Source organism: Melospiza georgiana, unplaced genomic scaffold (assembly GCF_028018845.1).
Source record: "Melospiza georgiana isolate bMelGeo1 unplaced genomic scaffold, bMelGeo1.pri scaffold_29, whole genome shotgun sequence".
In the NCBI taxonomy this organism is placed as follows: Eukaryota; Metazoa; Chordata; class Aves; order Passeriformes; family Passerellidae; genus Melospiza; species Melospiza georgiana.
In genome coordinates this window covers 6,584,093-6,598,665 of record NW_026652215.1, presented here as the reverse complement: position 1 = coordinate 6,598,665, position 14,573 = coordinate 6,584,093, and the positions used below count along the sequence as shown (strand labels likewise).

Below are 14,573 nucleotides of genomic sequence, written 5' to 3'. Positions count from 1 at the left end.
CTTTTCATATACTAACCCTTGGATAGAGTAGAGTTAGTATAGCAAAGTCCTTCTTCCAAAAAGCCTCTCAAGTTGGTATGAATCCTCAGGGAAGGAAATGTGATTGTGGTGATGTAGTTCCCACTAACCAGGACAGTCAATGAAATCAGCTGCCAAGGCAAGATCTGTGGGATGTTGGAGAGTCTGTGGTTGGATCGGGGTTTGTGGTTTTGGTTGGTAAAGAAAAGTCATCTCTGGGTCTCTGCCAGGGCAGAAACTGCCACTGCAGAGTGGAGCTTAATCAGTGGGATCTGGGAGAGCAGTGGCAGATGGGAAAGAAGCAGGTGGAGCCTGGTGTCTCCTTTTTCCCCAGCCCCAACTCCTGATAGCCACAGGAGGAAGACAAAAGCTGCAGCAGCCCAACCTATTTTCATCCTGCCTGCGTGACTTCCTCAGCTGCTGCCTGCAGAGAGACGAGGCGCGGCGCTGGTCTGCCAAGGAGCTCCTGCAGGTAAAATGTGAAGGGGCTGCAGGTGAAACAGGCTCTGAGGGATGGGCTCCTCCTCCACTCAAGTCCAAGGCAGCAGATGAGCCCCCTTCCTCCTCACCTCCACTCTTGCTGCTCTTCAAATGAAAACACCGAGGAATCCTAGACTGGGCTGGGCTGGCAGGGTCCTGTAAAGGTCCTCTGGTGCCAGTGTCCTGCAATGAGCAGGGGCATCTTTAAAGAGATCAGGTTGCTCAGAGTCCTTTGCCACCGGAGCTGGAATGGTTGGAGGGATGGGGCTCCTACAAGCTCTTGGGGCAAGCTGTGCCAGGGTCACACCATGCTCGGAGTAAACAAGTTCTGATTAGATCCTATTTGTGTTAAAAAATATTCACCCCCATCCTTTTGTAACTGGCCCTGTTAAAAAAGATGTCGCCCACTTTCTTCAAAGCCACTCTGAAGTCTTGGAAAGTGGCAATAAAGTCTCCCTGGGGCCTGTTCTTCACAAAACTGAATAACCCCACACCTCTCTGCATTTCCTGAGTCAGAGAGGTCCTCTGGCTGTTTCTGTCACCTTCTTTTGTAATTTGATGGGGTGTTGAGTTTTATCTAATGGCAAAAGAATTGAAGTAGAGCAATGCAGGGTTCAGAGACATGAAATGGTGATGGAGGAACCCAAGGAAGCCAGTCACAGCCTAGGGGTCAGAGATTTGGCTGTGGGCAGGAGGGGCTGTGGGGGGCTCACTGTGAGCCTCTGAGGGGCCCTGGTTTGTGCCCCCCAGCCCACCCTCAGAGGTTTCTGCCATGCAAACAGGGACAGCTGGGAGGGACTTGTCCCAGCCCCATCTGCTGCCTGGCACGCTCAAGCAGACGGGAACTGTACCAGTGTTACTGCCAGGTTGTGTGGCAGAGAGGGAACTGCAGGGCCCAGTGCCACTGGGCTGGCCCTGCTGGGAAGGAAGGAGCCATCCAGCACACGAGGGGCAGGGCATGGAACGGTAGACACTGCTCTGTCTCCCTGTGGGAATCAGCACAGTGCCTGTCTTTCAAAGAGAGGGACCAGTGTGAGGCTTTGGAGTTTCCTGAAAAGTTGAAACTCCAAGGACAGAAAGCACCATTTCTAGAGCACTGGCAGGGCAAAAATCTCAGCAAGTTGAGGACACCTGGATAAATGGATGAGTGGGATTCTGGGCCAGGTTTGCCTGTGATGGCAAAGTCCTGCACATAAAGTTGGAGGTGTAGATGGTCCCATTTGTCCTCTTCCTGCATCCTTCTAGGAGCCAGAGGAATCCTTTGAAGCACTGAGCTTGGAAAGTCATGGTCCATTGTTTTTTGTTGATTTGTTTTTTTTCCCTTTGGGCAGCATCCATTTGTAACATTTGCTGAGCCTGCGTCCAGCCTGGTGCCGCTGATTGTTTCAGTAAAGAAGAGGAGGGAGACAAGAACGTGACAATCACATCAGGACCATTTATTCCTCAACCAGTTTAGACTAGGATTGTAGGTTAGGATTAGGATTAGGATTAGGATTAGGATTAGGATTAGGATTAGGATTAGGATTAGGATTAGGGTTCAGGTTAGGGTTAGGGTTAGGGTTAGGGTTAGGGTTAGGGTTAGGGTTAGGGTTAGGGTTAGAGTTAGAGTTAGAGTAGGATTGTCTAATAGGACTGCAGAGTAGGATTGGAAATGAATAAAGTTTCTAAAACCACACCTCACCTTGAAGATTCCCTTCCTTCTCACTCTGCGAATAAGCTCAAAAATTCCTTCTGAATTGTCTGTTGTTTCTTAAAGGTGACACAGTGTCTTTGGCATGGTGTGAAAGTGGGGAAGGATGTTCTTCATTCATCCTCTCCAGACCACACTGCCTTTGGAATATGGCCCACTGGTCTGTTTTTGGCCAGCTTTGGTAACTCTGTTTGAGGCAGAAAGGGCAATGACATTTGAAGGCAAAACCAAAAGAAGAATGAGGCAGCCCAAACACCCTGTGCAGATGCAGGCCTTCAGCTGTGACTGGAGAGCATTTGGGCTCCTGCCACTTGGATTTGGATCCCTAAATGCAATAATCTCTTTGTCTGGAGGAAAGCCTTGCTCAAGTGAGAAAGCAGAAAGATCAGAGAGGGTGCTCGGGAAGGTCTCCTGTGGGGCAGAGCTGTCAGCGCCTGTGAGGTGAGAGCGGGCCCGGCCTTGCCCGGGCTGGAGCCCCAGCAGAGCCCCGGCAGAGGCTGGAGCAGCCTGAGCCCCGGCAGAGGCAGGCTGGAAGGAGGCCCTTGGAGCTGCAAGAGGCAGCAGCCAGGCCCTGCGTGCCTCTTCCTGGGAGCGGGCGAATCCTCCGCCCTCAGAGCCCAGGTGGCAGCTGGCTGCTGCCGAGGGGAAGCGCAGCCATGCTGGGCACAGCCCGGCCTGGAGGCCATGGCCATCTGGAGTGTGCCCAGGAGCAGAGAAAGGCCAAGGGCAGCCGTGGGCCGCTGGGCTGGCTGAGGATTCCTCCTCTTCTGCTGGCTGCCCTGCACCTCCTGGCAAAGGCCAGCAGTGTGTGCAGCACTCTGGGCACCGGGGCAGGGAGCCGGGCTGCTCGGCAGGCTGGAGCACAGGGCAGCTCCTTCAGGCCCGGCACTTGTGCCAGGGGAAGCGAGGCCAGCGTGAGGCAGGGACAGCTTGGCAGGGCCCATGTCGTAGGAAGGGGACCAGGACACCAGGTGGTTCATCACAGGTCCAATTTATTAAAGAAAGCATTGTTATGTTTGCCCAATTATCCCATCATAAAAAGGCCAAATAGTATTAAAAGTAGTAACAATTTTAATTAAATAGTTTAGAAAATATATAAACAAGGGATAATTTGGTTCAAATAATAGCGCATAAGCAAAAACAACCGCGGGGTATGGAGGGCAGGGTTCAATGACCCTTGCCACTTCACGTACAAGCTTGCCAAGTGAAAGTCACCCCTGATATGCCATCTCCTCCTATTTTTGGTTCGTCACTTTTCTGTCTCCGCCTTCATTACCACCTTTATCACGCATGCGCCACCACTCGGTTTGGTGGTCGCACAAGTCTTTGAGGGTCGTCAATGATGAAGGCCCTGTAGTCTTCTTCGTTGTCCTTTAATTCACCTTTGGGTTACACATGCGCACCAAGCCAGTACAATGTAAGCCAAGACTAACGTATCACTGCATCTACATATCAAGGCAATAAGTCCCTTATAATTAGCATTTTCTTGGACCCAACCAGGTTCTTGGTCATTTTTAGCAACTGTATCTTCAGCTTCTTTCTTTCCTCCTGTCCTTGTGAACATCTGCTGGGAAGGGGGGGGGGTGGGTGGAGCCCCTCCTTTCCCTCTCTTCTTTGGCATTACAACTTTTAGCTATTAACTATTTTATTATTCTCAAATATTAATTACTGTATCAATATTGATTACTGTTTCAATTTTTATCAGCACAAATCATACCTATTTATCACAGCATCAAACACTTATACAGCAAATAATAAGCTTATGAATATTCTGTAAGCCAAGCAATCTATTGGTTAAACTATACCATGAACTCTTCCTCATTCTTTAGGGGTTACATCTCTCTTTTCTCATGTCTCTTTCACTATTTGTTATCCTACTGCAGCTAGGCCCAAGGACACGCTATCTCACAGGTGCAGGACTTGGAATTAGCCACGGCTTTGTACTTTTCCAGTCTCTAGCAGCTAAATTCCCAATATCTCCCCTGTTTTTATTTTTTATGAAAAGCAAAATTCTATGGGCTAACTGTGTCACACTCTTTACAACACAAAAATCAGCAATTCTAACAGCTAAACAGTATTCTCATCTAGCAAGGTTTCTCTCTTATAAGGGATCTAAGCTAGGGAAACAAACTGAAAAGGCTGTCACTATTTATAGGATATACTATACGATAGATACACGAGGGATTCTATATGGTACAAGGCTCAAACAAAACTCAGGTGTGCTAATACAACCTACAAAAGTAAGCTAAAGGAGTAACATGTGCACAGATTTCATCTGCGTCGTTGGCTTTCTATTCTCAAACAGCAGATATACTTCAAACAGGAACAGCTTTACTCACAAATGTTTCTGATTGTCTCTTTTAACTAGAGTTTCTCTGATGTTCACAACAACACTTTTCACACAAGTCATAAAATAAACGTTTATCATAAAAACATAAATCTGTCTAACGTTACTTAAACTTAATAACACCTAAACTTAAAATACTTAAACTTAATAGTACTTAACATTACTTAAACTTACCTTTACTTAAACTTAACAGATTTTTAAATCAACAGAACTTACATGTAAAATCACTTAAATCTAACAAAACTTTTACAAAACTTAACTGACTTTAAATTCTAAATAACTTAAACCTAATATAATTTAAACAGAATCGAGCTTTACTTAAACTTAATAACACTTAATAGATAATTTAACTTTAACTACTTATCAACAGATAAAACTTACTATAGAAATAGAATATAGCATTTACTATAACTTACTTACAGGCCTGATTCTAAAATACCAAGCTAAAAAAACTTTCTTCACGTGTTTGTTGCAGGATTTTTATACTTGAATGCATTTAAACTTAAGAAATTTGTTCAAGGTATACCTGTGAAAAAATTCCTTTGAATTCAGTGCTTGCTTTTATATCTATCACATCTAAACCAAGCTTAAAAAATACAAAAAACACACTCATTACCTCTTACTTCTACAATCACTTTAACACATCTTTAACAATTTTAAATTTTTCAAAATATAATTTTAGAGTCTGATGTTTCACTGACTGAGTTATTTGGGCTTCTGATATTTAAAGTCTCTTTTACAGTCTCTGCTAGGAAGAACAAAAAGTCTTTTTAACTTGGGTGAGAAACGCTGCCGCAACGGTCCTTGGTGTCGTTTGTTTATTTTCACTGGTCTCTTAATTGCAGTAGGAATCTTTCTTTTGTTGACAAGAGTCACATTTATTATGCTGTTAGGTCTCACACTGAAGCTTTTGCCGGCTGCGGGGCGGAGGGAGAGCGCTCCCGCTGGAAGAAGCGCTCCGGTCCCGCGGCGCTTGTGTCGGAGGGGGCGACCCCCCCGTGGCTGCTGCTCTCCCCGCCGCTGCAGCGCAGCATTTCAGGCGGCCGCTCACCGCAGCTGCTCCCCATGGCAGAGCGCCCATGCCGAGTTCGGAGCAGCGCAGCCTCGCAGGCGTCCCGAGCCGCAGCTGCTGCTGTGCACTCAGAGACATGCTGAAGTGTATTGTATATCACCCGCCATGGCTTGCTCGGTTTCTTTGCTGAATTATCATCTTCTAACCCTGCTTCCCACAGTATATCCCCAGATTTTCTCCATTCCGAAAGTTCATGTGGGTTAAGGAAAGTTTCTTCAGCGTAAAGGTAGGCTAATAACAAATCTATCCCCTTTATCCCTCGCCATTCTAGATACACGGCGGATAATTTATATGCTGCTTGCCTTTTCATACCTCTTTTGTGAGCGCTCTTGCAGCTTTCCAGGCTTCCAGCAGCACGTATGGCTCAGGTCACCGATGTGAACCCCGAGGGTGCCTCAAAATTCTGGCACCTATGATTGAAAATATATTATGTTGTTGTCATTTACAAGAATACGCCCTGTGGGAAGAGGGATGGAAGTGTTCATTATGCTAATAGTTATATTATGCTAATAATAGTTATTATGCTAATAACTGAGTATGCTAATAATGAGGCAAGGGCGGAATTGACAATCAACCATCCAGCTGGAGAAGGACAACACAGCCTACCAGATGATCAAGCAGCAGGTATCCACAGGGAAGTATTGGATGATATCATAGAGATGGCTTTGCAAGCTTTAATCCTGGTATGGGATGGTAGCACCCCCAATTTGGACTACCTTGGGTGGCTGCAGCTAAAGCTTTAGGACAATTAGACCATCTTGGGTGCCTGTTAAGTAAGTAAATGTGACCTCACTCACATTGCATGGCCTGATCTCAGACATAGAGACCATCAGACATGCCACCTTGCAGAACAGCAATAGAATTTTTATTCTGGGCACATGGGCATGGCTGTGTAGACTCTGAGAGTATTTGTTGCATGAACCTCTCCAGCCACAGCGAGTCAATCCACAAGAGCATTCAAGTACTGAATGAAGAGTTCAAGAAGCTTCAAGTGGAAAACAAAGACTGGTTCAATAAACTCTTCCAATCCAAGGGATAAAAGGGTTGGATGATGTCTATCTAAAACAGGACATTTAATTTTCCTAGTTGTTGTTGTATTGTTAATTGTCTCATGTTTGCTTAGATGCTTTTAGAAAGTCTTACAAAATTCTTTCAGTTTTGTCTTTGTTGTAAAACAGAAAGCGGGAAGATACCCAACACAGGCTCCTCATGGACTCATTGGAGGAGAGGAATGGAGGTCAGGATGGCACAAAAACCTCTCAGACACTCAATTTTGGAAGGAAATTCCTTAAAAGTTCCTAAAAGTATACCTAAATCCATAAAGTACCTTAAAAACCTTGAGTATCTAAAGCTATTAATGAGCCCCACTGAGTGTCAGTACAAAGCTCCCCAGGGACTCACTAAAGCAGATAATTGGGGCCATGATTGTAAAACCTCTCACAGAGTCAGTATCAAAAGGGAAACACCAAGTATCTTAAAATAACTTAAGTACCTTAAAGCATAAATGAGCCCCAATGAGTGTTGTTACTGAGAAAGCCTCTCCAGGGAATAATTACAGCAGATAATTGGAGGCCATGATTGCACAAACCTCTCAGAGACTCCAAGGCAAAAGCCAAACCCAAAGTTCTTTAAAAAACCTGCAGTCCCTGGGAGCATGAAGGAGCCCCCAGGGCCATTCCTGAGCAAGGCTCTCCAGGGACTCCTTCCAGCAGATCCTTGAGGCCACTGGGATGTGGGCTAGGGGGGGATGCTGAGGGCAGGACAAGGGGCTGACAGTGCCCAGCCTGGCTAGGGCTGTGCCAGGAGGCCCCAGGGCCTCAGGACAAGGTGTCTCCTCACAGCCCTTGGTGGCACAGACCCTGCTGATGTGCCCCAGGGCACCAAGACTTGGCTTCTCTTTGTCCCCACCTGTCAGCACTGCCTCCAATTCTCTGCTCTGCCTGGGGCCTGGGGACACTTTCTCATTTGTGCTCCTCAGTGGGACCCATTAAAAGTCCAAGAAACTTTGGAGTTGGATTCTGCCTTGGAGTTCTGGAGAGGTTTCTTCAGCTCCCTCTCAGGGAATGATGTTCAGGGCCTGAGCACAAAGCCCCAGAGGCTCATTAACGTTCTTGTGCTGTGTCTGTGCTGCTGAGCTGGGCTGGGCTCCTGGCACAGAGGCAGCTCCTGGTAACCAAGAAGAGCTTCAAAAGCACATTTCTCTTGATGAGCAGCTCTTCTGCCAGCCCAGCAGGGCTGGGGCACTGCCTGCAGCCACCCCGGGCACAGCACAGGGGCACAGAGAGCTTCAATCAGTCAGGGCTGGGAAGGTGCTGAGAAGTGCCTGGGGCAGAATCACTGCCAGGCCTTGGCACAGGAATCTCTGGCTGCAGGACAATGCAGCTGCAGCTCCTGGAGTGAATTCCTAAAGCTGGACCATCCCAATGCCTACAGACCCTGTGAGTACATTCTCTGATTGTCTCTTGTGCAGAGCAGCCAGGGGTGCCCAGGGCTGTCCTGCAGAGCAGGGTCCTGCAGCCCAGGGTGCTGTGCTGGGGCAGGGACTCTGCTGCCTGCCAGGGACAGCTCTCAGCCAGCCCTGGCAGCTGCTCCCAGCACGGGGGGACAAGATCTAGGTGGAAGGAGACAGCTGGTAAGGCTTGGAAGTGTTCTCCTTGTGTCTGGAGGTTGCTGCATTGTTCAGGACTGCTCCCAGCAGGGCATTTAACTGCAGAGCATTTCCAAGTAGATTATACAGGGAGCACGGCAAGGCAGGGGCTGCATAAAAGGGAAAAAATTATTAATCTACTGCTTTGGGTTGCTGGGATGGAAAATTGCATGTAGATATTCATCTCTCAGTTCATGTTTAGAAAAAATAAATAATTTGATCTCAGCTCTGAATAAATCAAGCAGTGACAGAAATCAGCACAGGACCCCTCACAGGCAGTGTCAATATCACTTCTCCAGCCTCCTCAGGGTTGCACAGATGTTGCCATCAGAGCCTGCAGATCCAGAACTGCCCCTGGGCAGGGAGGGGTCTGCAGGGCAGAGCTGAGCCCCCAGGGCTGGGCTGGGCTTTGGCAGCACTGGCAGGTCATAGCCCTGGGCACAGGGAAGCAGCTGCTGGCAGGGACAGCTCCAGGCAGCAGAACCCTGGGCAGGCAGAGGGGAGAAAGTGCCCCCAGGCTGTGCTGGGATATTTAAAGTCCTCTCCAAACACAACTATTCCACGGTTACTTTTCTTACAGATCCCCATGCCAAGACACAGCAAATGTCCAACAGCAGCTCCATCAGGCACTTCCTCCTGCTGGCATTGGCAGACACACGGCAGCTGCAGGTCCTGCACTTCTGCCTCTTGCTGGGCATCTCCCTGGCTGCCCTCCTGGGCAACGGCCTCATCATCAGCGCAGTAGCCTGCGGCCACCACCTGCACACGCCCATGTTCTTCTTCCTGCTCAACCTGGCCCTCAGTGACCTGGGCTCCATCTGCACCACTGTCCCCAAAGCCATGCACAATTCCCTCTGGGACACCCGGAACATCACCTACACTGGATGTGCCACACAGCTCTTTTTCTTTGTGTTCTTCATTGGAGCAGAGTTTTATCTGCTGACCATCATGTGCTACGACCGCTACGTGTCCATCTGCAAACCCCTGCACTACGGGACCCTCCTGGGCAGCAGAGCTTGTGCCCACATGGCAGCAGCTGCCTGGGCCAGTGCCTTTCTCAATGCTCTCATGCACACAGCCAATACATTTTCCCTACCCCTGTGCCATGGCAATGCCCTGGGCCAGTTCCTCTGTGAAATCCCACAGATCCTGAAGCTCTCCTGCTCCAAATCCTACCTCCGGGAACTTGGACTCATTGTGTTTTCCATTTCTTTACTATTTGGTTGTTTTGTGTTCATTGTTGCTACCTATGTGCAGATCTTCAGGGCTGTACTGAAGATCCCCTCTGAGCAGGGACGGCACAAAGCCTTTTCCACCTGCCTCCCTCACCTGGCTGTGCTCTCCCTGTTTTTCAGCACTGGGTTTTTTGCCTACCTGAAGCCCCCCTCCATGTCCTCCCCATCCCTGGATCTGGCCCTGTCAGTTCTGTACTCGGTGGTGCCACCAGTCCTGAACCCCCTCATCTACAGCCTGAGGAACCAGGAGCTCAAGGCTGCTGTGAGGAGACTGCTGACTGGATGGTTTTGGAAATATTAAAGAGCTGGCCTATTTCTGACAATCATTTGTAATAAAAGTAATTTTTTATACTTTTTGTTCATTTGGTTGTGGGTTTTTTCTTTTATTTACTTTTTTTAATCTTGTCCACAAAGAAAGGTCACTTTTTATGCCACTTCCCATTTTGTTTCTCTCTACCATCCCTATGGTCACAGACTGTGTCAAAGAGGGGCTATGCCCTTGCTTCCTTTAAACGAACTAAAGGACATCCCAGCAAAGTTTTCCGCAGAGATGCCCTTTTGTTGCCTTCTCTGGAGCTGCAGCAGCAATGTCTGTGTGCAGAGCTGGGGCAGATCAGGGCTGGCCCAGCAGCTGTGCCCAGCAGCAGCAGCAGCACTTGGTGTTGCCAGTGCTGCTGCCGTGGCCCTGCCCCGCTGCCCTGGTGGCCCTGGTGTTGCTGCAGGGCCTGAGTGCTCTCGGGGCCGGGCACAGCCCTGGGGGTGGCAGTCCCGGGGCTGCAGCAGGGACAGGCCATGGGCACTGCTGGGGCAGCGCTGACGCCTCAGCCCAGGCCCTGGGGGCTCCAGGCTCCTTGCCCAGGCTCTCACAAGAACATGGACAGGCCAATGCTGAGCACAGAAAACCCCCGTGAGCAGCCCCAGGCTGGCCATGGGCAGGCTGGGGACAAACAGCATGGCTGGGGCTCTGCAAGGGCCCTGGGGGAGATGGGAAGGAGTAACAGAGCAGGGGCTGATCCATCCCCAGTGCGCTGGACAGCCCAGGGCAGCGTCCCAGAGCATCCTCATGGATCTGCCAACAACATCCCCCCTCTGCAGCCCTGGCCTCTCCCCCAGCTCACACAGGTGCCCCATCCTTGCAGGCACAGACACGGCAGCACTGGCTCAGCTGCCCCTGTTTGCATTGCACACAGCAGGGGGAGCACCCCCATGCTGTTGCTGTGGTGACATGAACCTGAGGGAGCACAAATGCCATCAGCCCCTGGGGCCAGCAAGGCCTGGGGGACACCAGGGAAACCACTTAGCTTTGTCCTGGCCTCTGCAGTCAGCCAGAAAGTTTGTTCCCATCAGCTGGGAATTTCCTGTCCCACTGCAGACACTGTTGCTCAGAGCCAGGGCTGGCTGGCATCCACCCCAAAAGTGCCCTGAGCATTTCCCTTACTTCACCTTTGCTTTCTGTACTCTTTGCTTGTAGAAATTTCTTCCTCTTGCTCATCCCTGTTCCCTCCCCTGCAAACAGCCAATCCCTGTTTGTCCTTTCCTCTCTGGCCCCACTCCCAATTGCAGTTCCTGACTTGCCACCATGGGAATGTCCCTCGGGCAGCAGGATCATCCTACAAGTGCTGCAGGAATTGTCTGCAGGCTCCTGCAGTGCCTCCTGCTGCTCCCTTGCCAGAGGCACCCCAGGCCAGGGGGGCACATCTGGGCTGCTGTGTCTGGCTCTGGGGCTCCCTGTTCTGGGTAATGAGGAGGAGCTGCAGAGGCTCTGCAGGACTGACAGGATGGGCTTTGGGGCTGGCAGGAGAAGCTGAGGGACCTGGGCTGCTGGAGCTGCTGAAGAGGAGGCCCAGGACTCATCCTGCAACTGCTCCAAGGGTGGTTTCAGAGAACCCCAGAGTCAGCAAGGCCGGATAAGGCCTTGGATATCATACAGTCCAACATGTGCCCTGGCACCGCCTTGTCTACCCTGAGCTTCCTCTTCTCCAGGACAAACAACCCCAGCTCTCTCAGCCACTCCTCACAGCACTTCTGCTGCAGGCCCCTCACCAGCCTCGTTGCCCTTCTCTGGACACGCTCCAGCCTCTCCGTGTCCTTCCTAAACTGGGGGGCCACAACTGGACACAGCACTCAAGGTGCTGCCCAAGCAGTGCTGAGCAGAGGGGAAGAATCCCTGCCCTGCTCCTGCTGGCCACACCATTCCTGATCCAGCCCAGGAGCCATTGGCCTTCTTGGCCAACTGGGCACACTGCTGCTTCATGTCCAGCCTGCTGTACATCAGTCCCTGCAGGTCCCTTTCTGCCTGGCTGCTCTCCTGCCACTCTGTCCCCAACCTGCAGCACTGCAGGGGTTGTTGTGGCCAAAGTTCAAGATCCGGCACTTGGACTTGTTCAACCTCCCCTTGTTGGATTTGGCCCCTGGATCCGGCCTGTCCAGGTCCCTGTGCAGAGCCCTCCTACCCTCCAGCAGATCCACACTCACACCTAGCTTTGTGTCATCTGCAAATTTGCTGATGCTGGACTCAGTCCCCTCATGCAGATCATCAGTGCAGATATTGAAATCCACGCTGGCTGGCTCTGATCCCTCAGCCATCCTGTGGGTGCCCTGGGATGGCACTCAGCGTGATCTGTTCCATAACCTTGCTGGGCACCCAGGTCAGGCTGACAGGCCTGGAGTTCCCCAGATCCTCCTTCCAGCCCTTCTTGGGGATGGGCTCACATTGGCACCTCCAGCCCTCTGGGCCCTCCCTGCTGAGACAGCACTGATGGTAAATGATGGAGAGCAGCTTGGGGAGCTCATCCACAGCTCCCTCATCCCCCTGGGATGGATCCCATCTCCTCCCAGAGACACCTGTGAGCATCTGAGTGGCTCAGCAGGTCCCCAGCTGCTTCCTCCTGGATTACAGGGGGCTGTTCTGCTCCCTGTGCCCATCCACATGCTCAGGAGAACTCTTGTCCTGAGGACAACCTGTCTGATTTTTGAAAATTAATACAAGGAAGCGGTTAGGTACCTCAGCCTTTCCCTCATATTTGGAAACCATATTTCCCCCAATAATGAATGGATATTTGCCTTGTACCTCCTTTTGCTATTAATGTATTTATAGAAACATTTTTATTATCCTTCACAGAAATGGCCTGGTTAAGCCTTAAGCTTTCACCTCTCTAACTTTCTTTCTGCATGACCTAATAACATCCTTAAACATTTCCTGAGTTACCTGCCTCTCTGTCCAAAGGTGATGCACCTTCTGTTTTTACCCCAAGTTCCTGCAAAAGGCCCATCACGTACAGAACGTCACCTGTTGCCTAAGGTACACCTCACACGAGAAAAATACAAGAGTCTATAAAGTAAAAGAGGGAAAGCAATCTAGTAAGGTAACAGAAGAAGAAGAGGCTGAGAAGGCTTACAAGAACTGGGACCCCCTTGACCACTTACTTCACCCTACCCTTGCAGTACCTCAAATCCTTCCTCCAATTCCTCTTGCTGTGGACGCAGTTCCTTCTCCTCTCCCAGTTGTCATTCCTTTACCACCTGCTAACCTAGTTATACCTCCACCACCTTCCCCTCGACCCTCTGCTCACTCTCTTTACCCTTCACTACTGTTCCCTTACCTCTACCATTTCATGCACCCCAATTCACCAGCAAGTTCCTGCTCTGCCTCCCACAGCACAAATGAGAAGCCAAACAACATCTCAGAATCTCATGCCCAAGAGTGAAGTTACCCAGTCAGCCTCCACAGCTGATGTTGTAACACCCGGTCCAAAGTGGGTAAAGTGGAAAAATTGTTCCCCCTCAGAGAAGTTCCCATGTGCAGGGTGGCCAGTGAGATTGGCCAGTAGGAATAGCAAATCAAATAATCCATTTTTAGCCCCCAATATTTATACATGGGGAGAATTGAACTCCACCTTTAACATCCTATTTTCCCCAGAAAGGACTCGATTAATAAGAACTGCAGGAATGAAAATTTGGGAGCAAGAAAACCAACCCAGGCCCCCAGGTGACAAAAAAAATGCTTTTAGTGGAGCCTAGCTGGGACTCTAATCAAGAAGAGGGGAGAAGGAACATGAGAGATTACAGGTCCCTGATGACCAGAGGGATAAAAGAATCAGTCCCTAGAGGGAATAATACCAGGTTAGGGTTTGACGGCACCCAGGAAAAAGATGAGACCCCAGCACCATGGCTTAATAGGCTAAAGCAAAACTTCCAGATTTACTCTAATGTTGACCTAGACAGCCCAGAAGGCCAATCTTGGGTTCCCTGCAGTCGGGGATGACCCCGAGAATCCTTTTTTCTCAGCCTGATGTTTCCAAGAAGGAGTCTGAATTCTTCGGCTCTGGTTTCCAAGGTTGTTTATTGTTTCTTATCTATAACATTTTTTCTCTGGCCTGCCGAGATGTTTTTAGCAGGTCAGACAGAGGCACACTCCCCATCCCGGGGCTGGTGTCTACATTTTATACTATGAACTACGTGTAATTTATTTATCATTATTTCCCAATACCTATCACCTATGTTAGACAGTCTACTTCTACTCTAAACCAATCCTAAAATGCCACCATCACCAAGAACATGGAGACTAAGAAGAAGAAGGAAGAAGAATAGGACAACACCCAAGTCCCTCCATCTTGCCTCCTAGACCTCTATATAAAAATCCCCAAAATACCATTTTATACCCTGTGACAGATTCATTATCACTCTACTTAAATTTTGTAACTTGTAATTCTTCATACAAGGGTGGTAATTTTCTCCATGGGTTAAGATCAAAATCCCAGGCGTCTTTGGCTTCCTGCCAGGACTCCCCAGCCCCCTGCCAGGGATCCCCAGCCCCCTGCCAGGGGCACATGTCCTCCAGGGCACCCAGAGGTGTGTCCTGGGTTCCGACAGGCCAAGTCCTTCTCAAGGTAAAATTTGTCACTACATCCTGGCAAGATATCAGATGAAAGTTAGAAAGAATAGAGGACTGGCAGGAAAAAAGTATTAATGAACTGCTGTGAGAAGCCATAAGAGTATATATAAGAAGAGAAGAAGAAAAGACAAAAAATAAAAATTAAGATTATGGCAGCCATAGCCAGAGAAAGTGTGGGAGCCAACAAATA

The 14,573-nt window shown here is 49.5% G+C and overlaps 1 protein-coding gene and 1 pseudogene across 1 annotated transcript; one reads left to right on the top strand and one right to left on the bottom strand.

Moving 5' to 3' along the window:
- Positions 1 to 14,573, bottom strand: part of LOC131096410 (zinc finger protein 208-like) — a 1,316,393-nt pseudogene that overhangs the window by 1,219,327 nt on the left and 82,493 nt on the right.
- LOC131096501 (olfactory receptor 14A16-like) lies at positions 8,843 to 9,790 on the top strand. The gene has a single exon (XM_058044843.1). It carries the CDS (start codon positions 8,858 to 8,860, stop codon positions 9,788 to 9,790), a length of 933 nt encoding a protein of 310 aa, XP_057900826.1. The 5' UTR covers positions 8,843 to 8,857.